This window comes from Montipora foliosa, chromosome 7 (assembly GCF_036669935.1).
Source record: "Montipora foliosa isolate CH-2021 chromosome 7, ASM3666993v2, whole genome shotgun sequence".
Taxonomy (NCBI): Eukaryota; Metazoa; Cnidaria; class Anthozoa; order Scleractinia; family Acroporidae; genus Montipora; species Montipora foliosa.
The window spans coordinates 36,635,007-36,653,731 of record NC_090875.1 but is presented as its reverse complement, the minus strand read 5'-3'; the positions used below and the strand labels follow the sequence as shown (position 1 = coordinate 36,653,731).

Below are 18,725 nucleotides of genomic sequence, written 5' to 3'. Positions count from 1 at the left end.
TTGGTCCTTATCGATCTTGGCTGGCACAAACGTGAAGTTATCCAAGTTCGCTCCTTGCTGTGACAGCTTAAGATACTGATAGACCCTCTGAAGATGTGGACTCTGAAATTCTTTTATATCCAGCCCAGGGTTGAAATCATTTGGATCTACATAAAACACAAAAGTTACAAACAAATCAGGACGGCTTAAAACACGATTCAATGGGAATGTGCTAGACAAGAGAGAATACCTGGTTTGGCAAGCAAGCAACGCGAGACTTTTCTGGGAGAGGCACAGGAAATGGTGGGAAGAAGATCGTAGAATGGTTTCTTTGATATCTTGGATCTACCACTTTGTCTCTGAAACAACATTAACAACAAAACCGAAGACTTTCAAAACAAAATTTGTGCAGAACCGACGTGAAGTTGAAGCAAGGGTTACTTCTCACGCAAAGAGCATTAGTAAATAACGCAAGCAGCATTAGTAACAAGACGCTCCATGAGTGTACATTGGGTTGCCTGTGGTATGTGCTACTCAAAAACAGAAGGCACTGAGTTGGGTGGTATTGAACTGCACCGTTCCCGGAAAATTTTTCAAGTCGGATGTCATTAAGTGAACTTAAGGCGTCAGCAAGAAATCGTGCCAGCAGAGGCCCTTTGGTTCACACGTTCATACGCCAAAACAGATCTTTTCTGAGGTTAAAAACCTGGCTACCAGCCTATTTATCATTTGTCACAAAGAAAAAAATTCCTGTAATCTTTAGAAAAAATAGGCACGCATTGCGTACTTGTGGTAGTGCAGTAACACAGTGCTATATTTCATATTGTCAACTGAGCGGCGTTTTGTCTTCCAGGAGATTCAAGTTGTCTTTGCGTAATATATAGCTCTAATAGTACACGATATTGTTTTGGTAAGTGCCATGGTAGAAGTCTTAGGCAAAAAGTGTCTGTGCGGACACATGACTATGACGTAGGTGAAAGTTAGTTCCGCCATATTGGAGGAGTGAAATCTGTCACGCGACTCCTCGCGTCTTGTAGCGATGCTTTCATAATGTGTAAACGTTTGATGTTCCAACGATAAAAAGAGACGTCCAGACCTTAGTTTTTGTTAAGGTGCCTAAAGTTATTACTAGTCAAGGCGAGCAGACGGAAATTTTGTCGAATGAACGGCGAACTAGATGGTTAGCGGCCAAAAGTCATGATGACTTGACCGAAAGCTAGCTTGAGAACGACCGTGTTTGTGGAATTCATTTTCACTCTGGAAAAGCAGCTTCCCTCTGGGATAAATTCAATCTAGACTGGGTGCCTAGCTTGCATTTGGGCTACAGCAAGTTAAAGAGTTCAGACCAACAAGAGAAACAACAAGAAAGAGCCCAGACAATAAGAGAAAGACGTAAACGCGAGAGGGAGCGTGAAGAACAGGATCAGGCTGTTAAAGAAAAAATGCCCAGGAAAGATGAATCAGAAGCCCATGGCGATAGAATCAGGGATATTTCTTTCGCGGTTCAAGATGAAGAAGATTTGGTAGAGGTTCCAGAGGAGAAGGAAGACGGGAACAACATGGCCACGCAAACTGAGCCAAGCGAACTCGCGCAATCACGGTCAACGCAAACCGAGCAGTGTGATTACATGTTTCGAACCTAAACCTTGGATGCCAGAAAAATCCACCGTATTTGAACAGGAATTTTTTGAGGGAGATGACGGTAAAGTTCGCTTTTAAACTGGGTTACCCTCGAGGGAAGTTTTAATGAAAACATTCTCCTTTGTATCTCCACATGTCAACAGACGCTCCCTGTCATTGAGTAAATTTCAGGAGTTTGTTCTGGTGTTGATAAAACTACGGCTGGTCGTCCCACACCAAGATCTTGCTTATCGTTTTGATGTTTCTAGAACTGTTGTTTCTCGCATTATTGTCACCTGGTTAACTGTCATGGATGTTCGTTTATCTCCTTTAATTAGCACTAACCCGGGGTTAAATTCTAACGCCGGTTTCTTTTTCTTTTGTTCAAAACAATTTTCTCGGGTAATTTTCTCTGTTATTTTCAAGATCATCCAATCATCAACTTGTTGACAAAATGAATTAAACTGAATTTACTTTTTAAGCTTTAATGTCTGCGCTCAAATTTCGCACTAACCCTGGGTTATCTTAACCCAGCTTCGAACAGCCCGGCCCAGGTGACTAACCTTGACTGTAAACTCACGACTTAATGGTTGAAAAAAATAAGGATTATTAAGAAAATGTAAACATTTCTTACATGGTAATGATTCACCCTTGTCACAAGCTTCAGCAGGTTCACAACCATATTTTTTTATTTAAATAAGTTTTGATCAGTATGGTAAAATATTTGGTTCACAAAAAACTTATGCAGTTGGCCCAGGAATTAATTAAGTAATATTAATTAATAGCAATTGAACTAAAGCTCAGTAAAACAGAAAATTTGTTTTGGTTTCTAAAGGCAGTGCTTGTGGGATTGACAATGTAGTACCCAGTGCAGCACTTATTTGGGTTCTAGTGCTTAGTTGAAAGAATTTGACAGTGTATTTCAATTTAGTAAAATCAAGCTAGTGGTCGATTATCTATGCTGCATTCTGATTGGTTGAGCGACTACTAGGCTATATATTATAGCCCACTAGTAGCGAAGAGTGTCAGCTTTGAAAACCAAAACTATGTTTTTGCTAGCTAAAGTTGTTTTGTCTTGATATTTTTGACCAACAAGTTGGTGTCTGCTATAGAGACGTTTTGACCATGTATTTGGTTTTTTTATATGTTAGCTTTCCTTTGTAAATAGTTCTTTATTGTATAATTTTAATAATGTAGCTTTCTTTCATACAAATATATATATTGCAAGGTTCATATTAGCCTCCCACACAGATACTTGACACTGTTTTGATCAAATTTTCTGATCCTGTAGAAAATATGGTGAGCCTTAGTAATAAATGATATTTTTATCCATGGACAAGGGTAATAAAATTGATCAAATATAAAAATATTGTTGAATGGATGGTGTGATCCTCCTTTAATATCTAACACTGGGTTGGAGAGGCAGTAAAATAATTACAGCAATATTTCTAGCTCTTTGGAATGAAACCTCAAGTGCCTCCCGATGAACTGCTAGATTCTCCTTCCAATTTGTCTTGTTTATGCTCAATAATCAAAGGGAGAATTTCATACATGTATTAATATCAGGAGTCATTTGTAATTGGGGCCTTATTCCACACATCCCTTTAGTACAGAATGAAAAAATGCCTCTCAAGATAACTGCGTCCTTTCATTCTACCTTAAAATTAGTTCTCTACTGGGATTTAATCTTTGCGGGTACTACCTGGAAATCACTGTCCCTCATCTGTGGGATTTTTCCCAATAAACAAGTACAAGATGTGGCAATGGTCACTTACAGCGTATCATAACAACAAGGGTATTTACTATGTACTTATTGACTAAGTGGGAGGGCCGGACGGGAAAATAGTTTTGCAATGAAAGCGCGCGCGGGGCCGTACAGGTCATATGATAAATAATTTTATATAACTGTGTGCAATGAAGAATGTAACCTTTTAAGCCCCATATCAAGTTTTGCAAAACAGTGCATTTCTTATGGTACTGTTCAGTTAAACATTGACACATTTTATCTTAGATGGTCCTTTTATTCATTCTCCTGTCCTGTATGTTTCATTAGGCAGTGATAATGTAAAGTCAGGAGAACTTATTTCCTACTCGCTGTTAGGGCTTAAAAGGTTAACACTTGGGAAAATGTCCATTATTAAAGATCAACGGTTGGAAAAAGTTCCATTCGACTGGACCTCAAACATCTTGAAAGGTGAGGAAGCATCTTCGGGATATCAAATTGAATAGTCAAGGGGTCTTGCATAAAAACGAGGCTCGTAGAAAATGCTCTAGCAAATACCCCACAGTCAGATCCATTTAGTTGCTGTTGAATAGAGACAACATTAATTCCCCTGAATTCCTGTCGGAGTAGACTTCTTGCCTGTTCCTCAATGTCGTCACAGACAACATCATGAAAAAAACTGTCATATAAATTAACATGGCCACTGGAGCAACCAATGGAACTTAAGCATACCCAGTGGTTACTTCCAGTGTTCAAAATCTGTATGAATTCACCACTGATAATGTCAAAGGCTCTTATTGGACCAAGTGTTGGCCTTTGAAATCCTTCAAATCCATACACCCAGCACAGTGAGCTGAAAGAACAGTTTTTTCTTTGGTTGATATTATCCACAATGGCACGTGCCGATCATTCATTCGTTGGGAATGTCTCACTTTTGCAAGAACCACGTATTCATCTCGCAATGTTTGTCCAAGAACACTTGTAATAAAGCCGGACACCATGTGGTTGTACGCAAGGAGACTTCTGAAATTTTTAAACTGCTTCTTTGTATAAAAACTCGTATCGAGCACTAGATATGACAGAAGATCGCACGACTCGACTGGAGGAAGACATTCCGGGGTACAGTTTTCTTGCGGAATAAGGAAAGGGTCGATACCAATGGATGAATTTTCTCCACATATCTTCTCCTTATGTTGCCCTGTAATGACTCGCCATAGGCAGCCAGAATAAACTTGGAATTTGTCTCGCTCTCAGAAGGACACGCTTCAGTTGCCGCCATTACAAATAGATCATTACTCCTCCAAGATGGCGGAGCCTCGTTTTCGGAATTTTTGTGACGTCAAGCGAACAGACACTATAGCCCCCTGAGAAGACATGTGGCTACTAGCAAAGTACTCAAACCCAGAAAGATTGAAGAAAATTAAAGCGAATCGAGAAACATTGGCTTATAGGCTGACATGTTGATCATATTCAACTTCTCTTCACCACGAGTTTAAGCGTGCAGTCTGAGCATCTGACAGCTTTGTAACACAAAAGTTCACTGAAGTAAAGCCCCGTCCGGCGGGGTTAGCATTCTGATGGGTGACCTAAAACATATACCACTTTGTTTACAGAAGCATAGGACCGAAGGTACTATTTTAACGCTCAAAAATGCGAACTAAGCAAGATACAGATTGTGTTAGCTTGCTTTATGCAAAACAAATATTGATGCAAAAGTAAATAAATACTGATACACAGTTTTAGGAAGAGCAGAAGGAAGTTTTAAGGACGGTCGATCGTGCTTAAAATATTTTGCCATCAACAACAAAAATTATGACATGAAAACAACATTAATTTTGAACGGCGAATACAAAAAGTTGCCATTAGCGAAAAACATTTTGGGACATTTTTGCTACGTTCAATTTTGTTATTGTACTTTTGGCTGCACAGGTAAATCGCAAAATCGAAAGTGACATCGAATTCAGCGGGCGCCGTGATCAAGTTACCGCGGCGTGTTTACTCACGAAATAGTGAAGCATCTGTGTCAAATGGTGGCAAGATACCGGGTTTTTTAACAAAAAACCTTTTCCGGCGAAAACTTTATTGAAACAAACAACATATTTGCTATTAGAGGCAAAAAACCCTTCCTATTTCAATTGCGTGCGTGCGTTTTCGAGAGAACCTTGACCTTTTGAAGCACAAACGAGACAACAAGCTTTTATTGTAATAATTTTTCACTGTTACATTTCCATTTTTTTTTTACCTTTGCAGAGTTCAGTACAAAATAAATGTAAATTGCCAGACAACTTAGATGCGACTTCAGTCAAGACTGATGCATTCGTTCGATTCCTTAAATGTTTGTAAATCAAAAAAAAAAAAAAAATTGCCATTTGATTTCCCTGTTGTATATAATACCAAGTTAGTAAAATATTAGAAACAAAGCTCACTTGATATCCAACGTCGAAAAATGAAATTGTTGTCGAAGACCATTACTCATCGCTTAAAAGATTCCAGAGATTTATTTTTCACCGCCTGGCTTGTTCATATCCATTGACATTCCATTGTTGAGCTCCATGACGGTATGTTATGTTTAAAGATCCACTAAAACGCCAGTCGCGTTGCAATGACTTTCGACGCCAGTGCAGGTTAATTAAATGTTCTCCTGTGTGCACCAGAGAAATCTACGCATTAACCCAACCCCCTTAAACCTAACAAAATACGCACAGAAGACTCTACACACAAAGACACTACTTAGCAGGGGAGGGACAAGAAAGACTTTTCATGACACGAAAAAAATAATGAAAATAAAAAAAGCAGAGAAATGAAACGCAGATTCTGACTGGGTTTGGCAACCCAGTAATGATAGACACAAAGTGAAAATAGACTACAATCAAATGATTCCTTTTACTCGAAATTGTCTAACCTCTTGATTTTTTGCTTGTTCTTGTCTACTGAAACCAGTTGGTAGGGGCGCATTTGTTGTGATTTCGATGATGTACAAATCTGACGTTCGTCTCCGCCACAGTCTGCCCATTTTGTCGCACAGGGAACCGAGCACAAGTAAATTAAAAAGCAGAGTATCCAATCCCCGTCTCACCTTAATGAAAACAAAACGACAAAGTTATCAGACTTGTCGATATTTGAGAAAGAAATTTCCCGTTCGCAGACTTTTTTAACTTCGGGTTGATCCTAGAGAGAAGAATCTTTCCACTTCAAAGAAACGTATCAGAGACTACTATGAGAGAGTTACGTCACTTCACTTGTTTTCGGAGTAAAACTACTATAATTTGACGCTGTAAAATCACCATAAAACGCCTGTCAATGGTACGAGCATCTCGTGCAGACTTTTATCAAGGAGCGTTGTCATGTATTTTGAAAGCTCCGGTTTTCAGCCAGACCTTTCGGGGAAGATCTAAATAAGACGCCAATACCGCAAATACAGTGTTTTTGGCACTCCATGGTTGAGAATTTCATTAATTGCTAAAATTAAAATTATATCAAACTTCTCATACCGATGGAGCTACGTCCAAATGGAAGACACGAGAAAGTGGGACGTTTTCTTTAAACCCGTGAGGCAGAAGTGAATTAACCAGCATAGAAGAGTCCGTTGAGTTGCCATGGAGGGGAACTGTGACGTGCAACGAGGTATTGGGGCTGTGAGACAAAACCATGTCGTTGTTTACAAGGTTTGGTAATTGATCTGTCAGACGGCGAACGAAAAGAGTTTTCCCAAGGCCACCACGACTAGATGACACGACTCGGACACAGAGCCTATGGATAGAATGACAGCACAAGGAAAAATAAAATGTAGCAAAGCGAGGACAAAAATACCCTCGTGATCTTTTGCTCAAATAAATGTAGAAACCTACTTCTCTGGATCTAAGGATCCAGCAGGGTTCCAAGTAATTTTGCTTTTGTTGATGTATCCGTACTGATAAGGAGAGATCCGAAACTGTTTCTTGAGATAGCTTTGGACTGCTTTTCGTGAAGGACAAGCCGGGGCAGCGACACGATGCTGATCTAAGGCTGCCACAATATTTGCACGATCTTCACTTTCACTGCTACAAAGTACAACCAATCCATAGTCTAGAAGGAGAGGAAAATAAGAGATTCGGCATCGATTAAAAGTACCAGCCCTACAATTTTCTATAGCGTTGGGGGCGTACCTTCACGCGAGCAAAGAGGTGCTGAACCAAAAAGGGACGTCGAATCTACACAATTATGAATTTTTGGATGCTTCTACTTACTCTCTCCACTCTTGCCAGCAAGTCCCTTGGTAAGTTCATCCAGCCGGTCCACGGCCTCTTTGCTGACAGAGAAATCTAATTCGTCAGCATTAACGAGACAGTAGAATCGACCTTCTAAGTCTCCGATGGCTCGTCTCCACAAGAGCTCAATCTAAAGGAAAAAAAAACGGTAGAAAAGGAAGAAACCGTTTTGCGACACATCAAGTTTCAGAAAGTTATTAAGTCTCATAATTCTCTAAACTCCGACATCATTGCTTTTCTTGTTGCCATTAGGAATTAACTATAAGTTACACATTTACACAAACTGTACCATGGCAGTTCTTTAGTATATGAAGATGTCGTTGTAACAACTATTAACAAATACTAATGCATATGATGGTTGTCCATTCCCGTCTGTCTTTTATGATGCGCTACCATGTACCAACCAGTTTCCGGAGCTGAATTTACGTTCAGTTATTCCACTACTTAGAATACTGACATCAGGACTTCTTGATTTTAAGAGAGTCCATTCAACTGCTTCCTAGCTCTTATAATACTTCCTTGGCATTGTGATACTTGTTTTTTATCCTGAAATCAATGTGCCAATACCGGTAACAAACAAAACTGGCCTCAATCAAGGTAATCATAGCTGAATTATCGAGGTTTTTTCCTCGTCCGCCTAGACCTTTAAAAGGCAAACTAACGTCAAAGGACCAGTTTTTAATTTTTATGATTATGAAGAAGTGTTGCTTTGAGCAATGTGAGGTTGTAAAATAAGGGTTTTGTAGAACGGTTTAAAAGTGCAAACCAGCACAAGCTAGTGTTGTGTCATACCGTCAGTGTCACAATTCAAGTTACCTCCTCAGTTGTTGTTCCTGGAGTACAAATGAGCACCTCCTCTTGGCTTGGTAGCGGCTGATCCTCGTCATGCATGTACAAAGCAAGTACCGTGGCAAGAACGTCCCCTAAGACAGAGCACGTTTCAAATTTGTTTGGGTTTTTCTCAAACAAAATTCCTTCGCAAAACTTAAAAATCCTAAAACCGTTCCTTATTCTGATAAGACATATGGCTTTAAGAGTGTGCTTTAACCTGATCACACTGATTGTCATCAACTAACACTCAAATTGGCTGCAACAATTTCCAAACCCATTTTTAGACTTAATGACAAATGTTCTCAGCTTTGGCGTGACCTCCTACCTTTTGGAACAAGCATAAGGTTAGGTCTCCCACGTCTCAGGAAAGCTGGAAATAAACGAGGCCTTGACTCTTTACCTAAAGGTTCAAAAAGCAGGGGAAGAAAAATAGCATGTATCAGTATTTCTATTTACAGCTGAGGTGTTCACGAATTGCAATTGATTTAACGAACTTGATTGTTTAGTTATTAGATTCCTTTTGCAGGCAGGATAGAGCGGTTTTCCACACACACACACACAGTACAGATACAAGCCAACTAAAGCAGAGCAGCCCACGTTTCTTTAAATTGATCAAGTACTTTGTTTTTAACGGCCAAAGTGCGAATAATATCAAGTTTGTCTTTCAGGCGCAGAAGAAAGCTATCAAAGTCCAAGGAGCCAACGCGCATGTTTGAAGCGAAAATATGATATTTTGCAATCATTAGAGAATAGTTGAGGGCTATAAAGTTAATTGAGCTACAGTTTTGATGCCAACCGTATAAGAATACTTTTTCTAATAAAACTATATTTGGTGAAAAGTTATCTGCCACCAGCGAGTAAAAAGGTCCCAAAAATTCATTGACTCACCGCATGTGAAAAGCAGGTCAGGCAATGATTGTCTTTCTAAGTTACATAAAGGACATTTATCCGAGTCCGTCAAGCCAGCGCGAGACAAGCTATATTGTGTGGGTAAAATGCCGTGAATGATTTTCAGTTGAAACATTATGAGTTTTGCTTCTTTTAAGATACGAAATGGTAGCAAGTAAACATCCTGAATGTCTTCTTTAGTAATACCGTGATTTAGAATTCCGGGTTCCGCTGTGGGTGGAAGGTATCTTTTTTCAAGTAGTTTTGAATGCGCTAACTTTGTGGAGAAATGTTGTTTAGATGCTGGAGCCCCAGGTGTTAACCTGTTGGCGGTATTGGTTTTAGTTCGTATCACGCCATCTCAATTTCAAAGTAACTACGTGATTGGTCAGTTTTACTTTTGCTCCCCCTTGCATGATGGTTGGCTGAAGATGGTGGTAGTAAGTTTGCGCTTGTGGTTGGCTCTGTAATTGTTTTGGTTTTAGTTTTTCGACGATCAACTGGAAACCGTAATAATGATAATTTCTTTGTTTAATTCTCATGGGTAATGGAGCCATGATCAAGTGCTCTCCTTATTGAGGAGATGACAAATCAAACTTAAGAAAGTCAAATTAATCAAATAAAAGTTTTCATCGGACCGCCATGAATATCATCCCATATTTTGAGCGAACAGTATGAGGGTTCTAATGAACGCCGTAATTTATAACATTTTATATCCGAAAAGAGCCTCATCGCTTGCAAAGGCAGCACTTTCTTCAAGTAACTTAATTATTTTTAAGACGACGAGTGTTCGGGACTTCAACCCCAGACTTCCAGCACGGTTGTTCCTTGTTCCACGTATCATACCTTTAAAAGCCAGCTCTCTTAAAATGAGTCCCAGCTGCAAAAGAGTAAGATACTCGCTGATCCTTTGTTCTTCGTCTTCATATCCGCTTTCCTTCTGTCCAGTTGAACTTTGGGGAAGGTCATATGACCCGCTTTTTAACTCGTCAACACTTTCACTACAAAAAGAATGGAGCGAAAAAAAAAACCAGACAAACAAAATAGTTTAGTGCTATCGTTATAAGGATAAATAACATCTGTCTTCAATTCAATGAGACATACCTGCTTCTTTCAAGTTTATTTCCTTGGTCAAGCGCGATTTCTTCTGAGAGCATTTCTCGTGCAATGGCTGGATTGTTTATGGCCTCAGCATAAAGGGACTCAAGGTCAGCGTCATCAGATTCATCTAGACACCATAGCAACAAGTCATCTTCCTCCGCCTCGACCCCCAAACTCGCAAGAGCACACAAAGCAACCTGTTCCGAGTAACCCTCATTTTCAGCAGTATTAAGAAAACACTGGATTTTTGAAAGGCCTTTCGGTGTTGGTTTCTCCACTGGTGCAGACTGTAGGTCAGCCCTTAATCCCAATGTTAAAGGCATGCAATTGTTGTTTCGATACAATGACTCTTGAGAAACAGACTCAACATGTCGTGGCGACGGCGAGAAAGACGAAATAATGCCAGTTGAATCTTTCGCTTGCTCCAACAAATTTGTGCCTTCAAAGGCGCGCTGAACAGCTTCCATCAAATGTTCCGTGTACAAGCCAGGACGGACGCTTTCTAATAACGTAAAAACTTGAGGGTTCCCAACCTCAAATGGACTTCTGTGACAAGCTCTTGCAATTTCTTTCCGAAGTAACATGAGCTGCTGAGTGTTGAAGAAATTCAACTCTCGGTATTCTTTCCGGGCATCGCTGACCTTTTGCTTCCACTTGGATAAGCAATCTTCCATAGCTGTACTTACACGTGCCAGTTCCTCAGAGATTGACTCGCCTTCAACCTGATCTCTACTGCAACGAAATTCTTGGCTCCAGTCCATTCGATGAACGAAACCAGATTCCGAAAGGTTGATATACGCCTTTGCGAGACGCGTGATGCCTTCAAGATTCTGCAGAGTTGAGTAGAAAAGTATGCGATATCATATGTGCTCATTAAAGGAAAGGGATAAGGTTGAATGAAATTCTAAACAGATATTTTGCATACGTAAAATATTGACAACAACTTTGAGTTTACAAGACATGTTTCGATCGATTATCGATCACCTTCAGTTGCAAGTGTTCGTTACAGTGCGAATTTGAATCTGTGTCAATGTTACAATTTGAACTTATGTTAATGCATCGCCGTTAAAATTTTAAATTAGCCGGTAAACGTTACAACAATACTAATAAAAACGATCGAATAATGCGCGCACAAACAGTATTGCAAAAGAAAAAACAAACTTAAGTGCTAAATGGCTGGAAATTACAACAACAACAACACCAAAAACCACAAAAAACTAACACTCAAACATAAATGTGGCTAAAAAGATAGAGTTAGCTCCGCATGTTCTAGCCGCCTATTTAAACTGGGATTTTCCCAGCGGATATGAGCAGCCTCTTTGAGCAACAACTGGAAACGATTAGGTGCCGTATCTAAAATGGAAAAGCAGCCCTCAGAACAGAGCCTTCGACATTCCTCATTGTGTTACAAATGTTGGAAAATGTGAGAAGTCCTGTCCCTTCTCAGATGCTCACGAATGCGCGTCGAAATTTGTCGGGAGGTTTCCCCGACGTAACAGGCATCACATCTTGCACAAGTGGATTTATAAACGACACGCGAACGGAGATCAAAAGGCACAGGATCTTTCACACTGCACATGTTGCGGATCTTAAATGAGGAAAAAGCAAGCTTTTTAAAATGTCTAAATGAACGCAAAAACGCTTAACTAGTTTACGTAATCTTCTCTGACCTTCTGTAGAAAAGGAACCTACGTAATGTAACTTAAAATACCAAGAGATCATGAGGTGAGAGAACACATCTTCGTGCCCTATGATAATCGTTTTCAGTGTATTTTAAACTATGCGTCACGCGTCAAAGTTATTTTTAGTCTCGGTCCCATGATCGCGCAGTGCCCAACGGTTATCGGGTCGCGTCCGTTTAAAGTACTTTAAATTCGAAATTGAAAATCTAGGGAGTTTGAGAGAAGAAAAAAAAACAGTGTGTTTTAGACTACCGCACTACTGGCATTGGAAATCATATGCAAAGCCCTAAGCAGGAAAATTATACGTGCTTCTCCGAAGTCGTGTCACTCCCCTGTATGAGTGATTAACACAGAACGCCAAGACTCGATTTTCTAACCTGCTTGAAAGCCCTTTCTCGCAAATTACTGAACAGATTAAAGCGAAAAGCATCTATTTCGAAAGCTATTTCAAAGCGCAAGACAGCTAAATTTTTTGTTTCGCATTTGTTAGAATTTTCACTCCGAAAAACCGGTGCAAATGTTTGCATATTTAATTTCATAAGTGCTGTGTAATATTTATCAGGTTTGCATCTCCACAATGAGGAAAGCTGCTTCTCCGGACTTACAACAACGTTTGGATCATGAGAGGTCTCTTTGGAAAACATTTCAAAGCACCGGGCCGGAAAATTATCTGCTAGGTGTTTATTCTAAGTCTACTTTGAAAATGAGTCATCTCATTTCTTTGCATGACTGGTTCACATGAGGCGCCATGCCGTGACGGCTGACAAGAATTGCATTCCAATAAACACGAACGAAAGTCGTTTCTCGAAAATTACTGAACTGATCAAATCGAAAAACATCTCTTTCGAAAGGTTTTTCAAAGCGCAGGACAGCTAAAATACTTGTTTTCCGTTTGTCAGGACTTTTGCTCCAAAAATCCCGGTATCACATCTTTTGGATCGAGAGAAGCCTCTTTGCACTTTGGAAAGCACTTTCAAAGTGCTAGCTGGGCAGAAAAATGATATTCTGTTTGTTTGTCCTAAGTTTACTTCGAAAATTAGTCTTGCCATTTCTCTGCATGACTGATTCACAACAGGCGCCATGACTTCTGACAAGAATTGCATAACCCGCTGTGAAGTCGTTTCTCGAAAAGTACTGAACGACCTAAAGCGAAAAACATCTCTTTGGAGAGCTAGAGCTCTTTCAAAGCGCCAGACGGTAAGAATTTTACTTCCTCTGTCCTTACGAACTGCCCTCCGAAAATCCAGGCGCAAGTTTTTGCATATCTGATTAACTGTTAAATTTAACCTTCAATGTTATTACGTCTTTTAAATTGACCAATTAGGTGTCTTTCCTAAAATAGCCTCGCAGTTTGACTACGCGCTAAAATTAGATTAAAAAAGATTATCACTGGAAGAGGCCCATGTATGGGGGATGTGTTCTCTCACCTCATGATCTCTTGAAAATACTTAACTGAAACAGAGGGTTGAACTTGGTTGCCATTAGTTGAGTAAAGTTTTTAGGTTACCTTACGTAGGCGCATTCCTGAGCACCTGAGAAGGGACAGGACTTCTCACATTTTCCAACATTTGCAACACCATGACGAATGTCGAAGACTGTTCTGAGGGCTGCTTTTCCATTTTAGATACGGCACTTAATCTTTTCCAGTTGTTGCTCAAAGAGGCTGCTCATATTCGCTGGGAAAATCCCTGTTTAAATAGTCAGCTAAAACATGCGGAGCCAACTCTATCTTTTTAGCTACATTTATGTTTTAGCGTCAGTTTTTTGTGGTTTTTGGTGTTGTTTTTGTTGTTGTTGTAATTTCCAGCCATTTAGCAATTAAGTTTGTTTTTTCTTTTATAATACTGTTTGCGCGCGCATTATTCCATCGTTTGCATTTAGTATGGTAGCGTTTATACCGGTAATTTAAAATTATAATGGCGATGTACTAACGTAAGTTCAAATTCGCACTGTAACGAACAATTGCAACTGAGGATGATCGATGATCGATGATCGATCGAAACTCAAGGTTGTTGTCCATTTTTTAAGAATACTAGTTTGTCTTCATTTATCCAGACCATTTGGAAATATTTTGGATAATAATCAATGCGATAGCGCTGCTTTGGACACTGTTTCTTAGAATTATAGGAATAGACAAAATAGGCTCCTCTTAAAGTAATATTAAAATTATACTTTCATCTTTACAGCTTTTTACTGAAACATTTTCAAAGTAACCAGTCAATTCTCCCAGACATTACAGTCTCCCAAACCCACCCCCTCGAAAATTAAGCCAGAACGCCGGTCTAAACGCATATTTCTCCTTGCTGTGATGAACTGATCTAGCCACCAAGCTTAAAGAACAAGAGGAATATTTTTTAAATGGAAAAATTACAGTCCTCCACGCTCCTCTTGTATATAAATTTTCTAAGTGGGACATTTTCCTTACCTGCACAAAAGTGTCCACCTCATCCTTCCCTTTCTCTGCCTTCCCAGCAATCAGCATCAATTTACTCTGTAAATCCTTTATTTCATCAAGCGAATACAGTACATCCTGTGCATTCTCTCCTTCACTTTTTTTGAGGGGGACAGTCAAACACACCACATGATCCAAAGATAAACGTTCTCCTTTCTCAGATCCTGAGTCTTGTTCGCGGTTCAGTCTACCCACAACGTATACCCCGCTGGAGTTGATCATTTCGGCTTGGACTAACGAAGTCATGGCGACTGATCCATGCGATTCTTTGACCGTTTTAAGCCATTCCAAGTGTCGGCTAGTGTCCAACTAACGCAAAAAGACATCACACCTTAAAATCACGTTCTTACAGGCAAAATATCTATACATCCTTAACGGAGCTTAACATAATTTGATCAATTTTTCGCGGGCTCTTTTTTGATTATAACAAGCACTAAATACCTATCATTTTACATTACCTGCAATTAACTTATTTCTTACCAATTTCTGCGGTAATCTTCGATCAACCTCAACAGCTTTCCACACTGATTCGCAAGCTTTCATCAACTGCGCAAAATCGACTTTGTGTCTCTCGGTTTCTTTAAGTTCGAATATGAGAGGAGCAAATCCTAAACAACTCGTATGAAGGTTCGATATGCGATCAGTTTCAATGTCACTCTCACCAGCGGATATCAAAGCCAAGTCGACTAACACTTTGAGTTCTTGTGTCGCTGGGAAAATAAAAGCAACCAAACATATGTTGGCAAATCGAGGTAACAAACTGAACCATTCTAACGTATCAACGCTCTTCTCACGTTATAATTTGCCCTTAGCTCATTATTGAAAAGATTAAAATTTGCAGGCTACATCAAATGGTAAAACAGGCATGTAAAAGAGAGACAACCTAGGATGATAATCATGATCACTCTGCGCTGCTTTGACATATCGATCCCAATCTCATTTAACTTTGTACCCTGAAATATCCCAGGGTTCATGACATAACAGGGGGCGGGCATGGAACGTTACTGATCGAGAAGGACCGCCTCCCACCCCTCCCAAGTGGGTTGAATTGGTCGTTACCTCTCTTCTTTTCTCTGAAAGGGTTTTTTTTTTCTGTGTAATCCGTAGGCTCTTCCCTCTCCTAAAAAAACTACTTACAAATCTGGACAAAGTTTATGTTATAAGGAACTCTGTGCATGGATGTCTTCGAGGTCCAACTCAATGACTCGGGTAAAGTAGATTAACTGTGCTTACAAGCTATTGTTGTGCGAAGCCATTCCACAAGCCGGTTACTCTCCACCACCTTTTTTAAGCATTGAGCTTTATCCACATTCAAACGCTCAAGCGCTCGGCCAGCTTCAGTTAATTCATGCCCAATCGTCTTCAAACATTTTCCCTTGAACTCAGCTGACAGCTATGAATTAGAATCCAAAAATAACAGCTTAGAGTGGTAGCTTTTCATTTTTTTAGTCTTAAGGAGCTACAAGAGCAATGACCCTCCTCGTCTGCCTCAAGGGTCGCTCCAGTATACCTCACATGCAAAATCGTCAGTAGTTATCATTTCATCCTATAAATGCATCCCTGAAAAGGCCACTACTACAATGTATTCACTCTGACGATTAAAAGATGAATATGAATAACTTTCGGGTTTCGAAAACAACTGATGTCATGATGAGCAACGATAGTTAATCAGGTAAAGTTTTCAGGGACTTAATAGTGTTTTCAAATTATAAATCAACATTACCACTCTAAAATTTGCCAATAATAACATGTAACTAAACTAATAAAATCAAAACGTTACATATCAAATTCACCGGAAAACATCCAAAGCTTAGGATATGATGCTAGGGATCAGATTTAGCTATCAAATTTATTCAGAAAAAACATTATTGGCTCTGATTCAAGAAGTTTTTATCAAAACTGACAATAGCACAGTACACGCACCCCCCGTTTGATCGCGTTCGAAATTTCACCCTTCTTACTTGATTTCGCAAGTCTTCAACAACCGTGAAGTCTCCACTAAACCCCATCGCTTGTTTGAAGTCCCAAATAGTTTCCGCTGCATTGGCGTATTGATGAATCTGCTGATAGAGTTGCATTTGTTCGGCGCGCTTCTTAGCCATCGTCTTCAATTGACCACTAGTGATTGAATGAGAACGATGCAAGTTGAAAATGCAAAACAATTCTGTCTCGAGATCTTGCTTTTTGTCTTTATAGCCGCCAAAGAACTTGTCAACATTTCCAAGGTTTATTGAACCATCCAAAGTGCTGACAGCAATTTGTTCCCAGTCTTCGTAAGCATGTTTCCAGACAGATTCCAACACCTTAAAAATGCTGAGTTCCTTTGGCTGTGTCTCGTCATTTTTCCTTGATGTCTGGGCTCTCTTTCCATATTGTTCCCAGAGTTCCTGAAAAGTTGAACTTTCTTGCACTTTATAAAGTGGATACAACACTTCACTAATTTCAGGTGGCAGGTCAAAAAAATTGATCTCAACGCTGTTGTCACCATTGCGCTGACACAGATTGCCGATTTCAAAAAGGGAGACATCTATCTCTACATTCTTCTTTATGGCTGTCACATTAACTGCAGAGAAAAAAAAATAAGAAAACGTTTTTTTCTGTCTCTACGGATTTTGAGATTTTGACAGGTTGAGACCATCAGTTCATCAGTCTCTGGTTGCTGAGTTTTTATATCATGGCTGTTTTCATGACATTCCGATGATCCTTTCACTACTCTACACACATCAAAACACCCTTCGGAAAGTTCCATTGACGTTTCTTAGTCATTTAATCAGTGTAAGGTATTAAGAAATGAACATAACTCTCGTAGAACACCGAAAAGGTCCATATCAATGACTGAACTCACTGAAGGAGCGGTGGCTAAAGTAAAAAATTATGCAGTTTAGGATGCAGGGGAGTTTCAGTTCCCATCGTATATTCTTTAACGTACATGTTCATTATAAACATTTTTTTAACATCGGAAAAACCGAGTCCAAAAGCTATCCCACTGAACTTCAGAGGGGCTCACTGGAAACATGTTACCAATCAAAGATATCACGAAACCAACCGAGCTTAACTCCTGGATCAACGAACATAATCCGTACTAACAAGTGCTAACAAGTGCTAACAAGTGCTAAATATCGCGGCAATTTGTAACAGCAAAAAATACATTGTGAGATGTACGCCAACATGATTTCACATTTCGTTGGTTGGTCAGTCAGTCAGTTTGTATGTTGAATTCTCACCCGGCGGAATTATTTCACACATGCGGATGAAGTTCGATACTTTCGTTTTCAACTCTTGAAATTTCTGGATTTCTCTAATTCGTTCATTTAGACTTCTTTCGGTTTCCCTAGCAGCCTGCATGTTGTGTAATGAAGAATCTGCATCCAGAAGTTGTAGAAATCTATTCTTGTACTTATGCAAAAGTTCCAAAATAACAACTGTTATTGAAGCATCGGAGATACTTTTCACGAGAGCTGCGAGTAAGGATTTTGCCAGGAACAGTGCTGCTTCACCATCAGGAGTTAAAATACGCCCTCTTCCAGATTCATCCCCTATGTGAAAATAGAAGCATCCAAGATTAAGTGGATAAGGAACAATGCAATTCGTAAAAAGCTATTCCCTAAACAGTTCTTTCTTTGATGAAGCTGTAGTTGTTTCTTTTGGATTGGGCAACAGGCCATCGTTTCAGTTATTTGTTCTTCTCCTACAGATAGTGGGCTAACTACATACAAAACATCTGACGTACTCTGTTGCACGACTACTGAACAGACAGTGCAAGTTTCACACGAGGCAAAATTCTGAGTTCAACAATCAATCATCATATTATTTAAGTTGAAGTAGAAGAAGTTGCCAGCTGAGCGGCAGTTTAGGAGAAATTCTTGCAAAAAATTTTCAGCTGACGACAAGTCTAATGAATTTACAATCAAAATAAATACCAAAGAATCTGAAATATCCAGCCATTGGGTTCCATGAAAGAAGAAATTCCACCGTCACAGGGTCCAAGCCTGGCAAGATGTCTTCCCGAGGGTTTTCTGGCCATGACTTTGCCAGCAAAATGGAGAGAAGTTCCCCACACTTTTCAGTTCTTTTGCTAAGTGTAGAGCCCTGACTTAGCGTCTTAAAGGCACGGTCAGTGTCTTCCCTCTCTCGTGACTGAAACACAGGGCCTTGGTTAGATAACTTATGATAAAGTTGCAACTTTCAGTCACTTTTAACCA

General features: G+C 39.7%; 1 protein-coding gene across 1 annotated transcript in view; it reads right to left on the bottom strand.

The window, feature by feature from the left end:
- The window catches only part of LOC138009453 (E3 ubiquitin-protein ligase rnf213-alpha-like), a 107,450-nt gene that overhangs the window by 54,080 nt on the left and 34,645 nt on the right, over nucleotides 1-18,725 (bottom strand). The window contains exons 16-31 of the mRNA XM_068856474.1: nucleotides 18,444-18,660; nucleotides 17,748-18,059; nucleotides 16,485-17,086; nucleotides 15,757-15,916; nucleotides 15,004-15,233; nucleotides 14,497-14,832; nucleotides 10,393-11,219; nucleotides 10,135-10,289; nucleotides 8,726-8,800; nucleotides 8,386-8,492; nucleotides 7,549-7,699; nucleotides 7,171-7,387; nucleotides 6,814-7,072; nucleotides 6,225-6,398; nucleotides 230-338; nucleotides 1-146 (exon numbers count right to left, since the gene is read on the bottom strand). The exon at nucleotides 1-146 is cut by the window's left edge and continues 26 nt beyond it. Of these exons, the coding sequence (XP_068712575.1) occupies nucleotides 1-146; nucleotides 230-338; nucleotides 6,225-6,398; nucleotides 6,814-7,072; nucleotides 7,171-7,387; nucleotides 7,549-7,699; nucleotides 8,386-8,492; nucleotides 8,726-8,800; nucleotides 10,135-10,289; nucleotides 10,393-11,219; nucleotides 14,497-14,832; nucleotides 15,004-15,233; nucleotides 15,757-15,916; nucleotides 16,485-17,086; nucleotides 17,748-18,059; nucleotides 18,444-18,660 (4,077 nt within the window). The remainder of the gene's footprint in view (nucleotides 147-229; nucleotides 339-6,224; nucleotides 6,399-6,813; nucleotides 7,073-7,170; nucleotides 7,388-7,548; nucleotides 7,700-8,385; nucleotides 8,493-8,725; nucleotides 8,801-10,134; nucleotides 10,290-10,392; nucleotides 11,220-14,496; nucleotides 14,833-15,003; nucleotides 15,234-15,756; nucleotides 15,917-16,484; nucleotides 17,087-17,747; nucleotides 18,060-18,443; nucleotides 18,661-18,725) is intronic.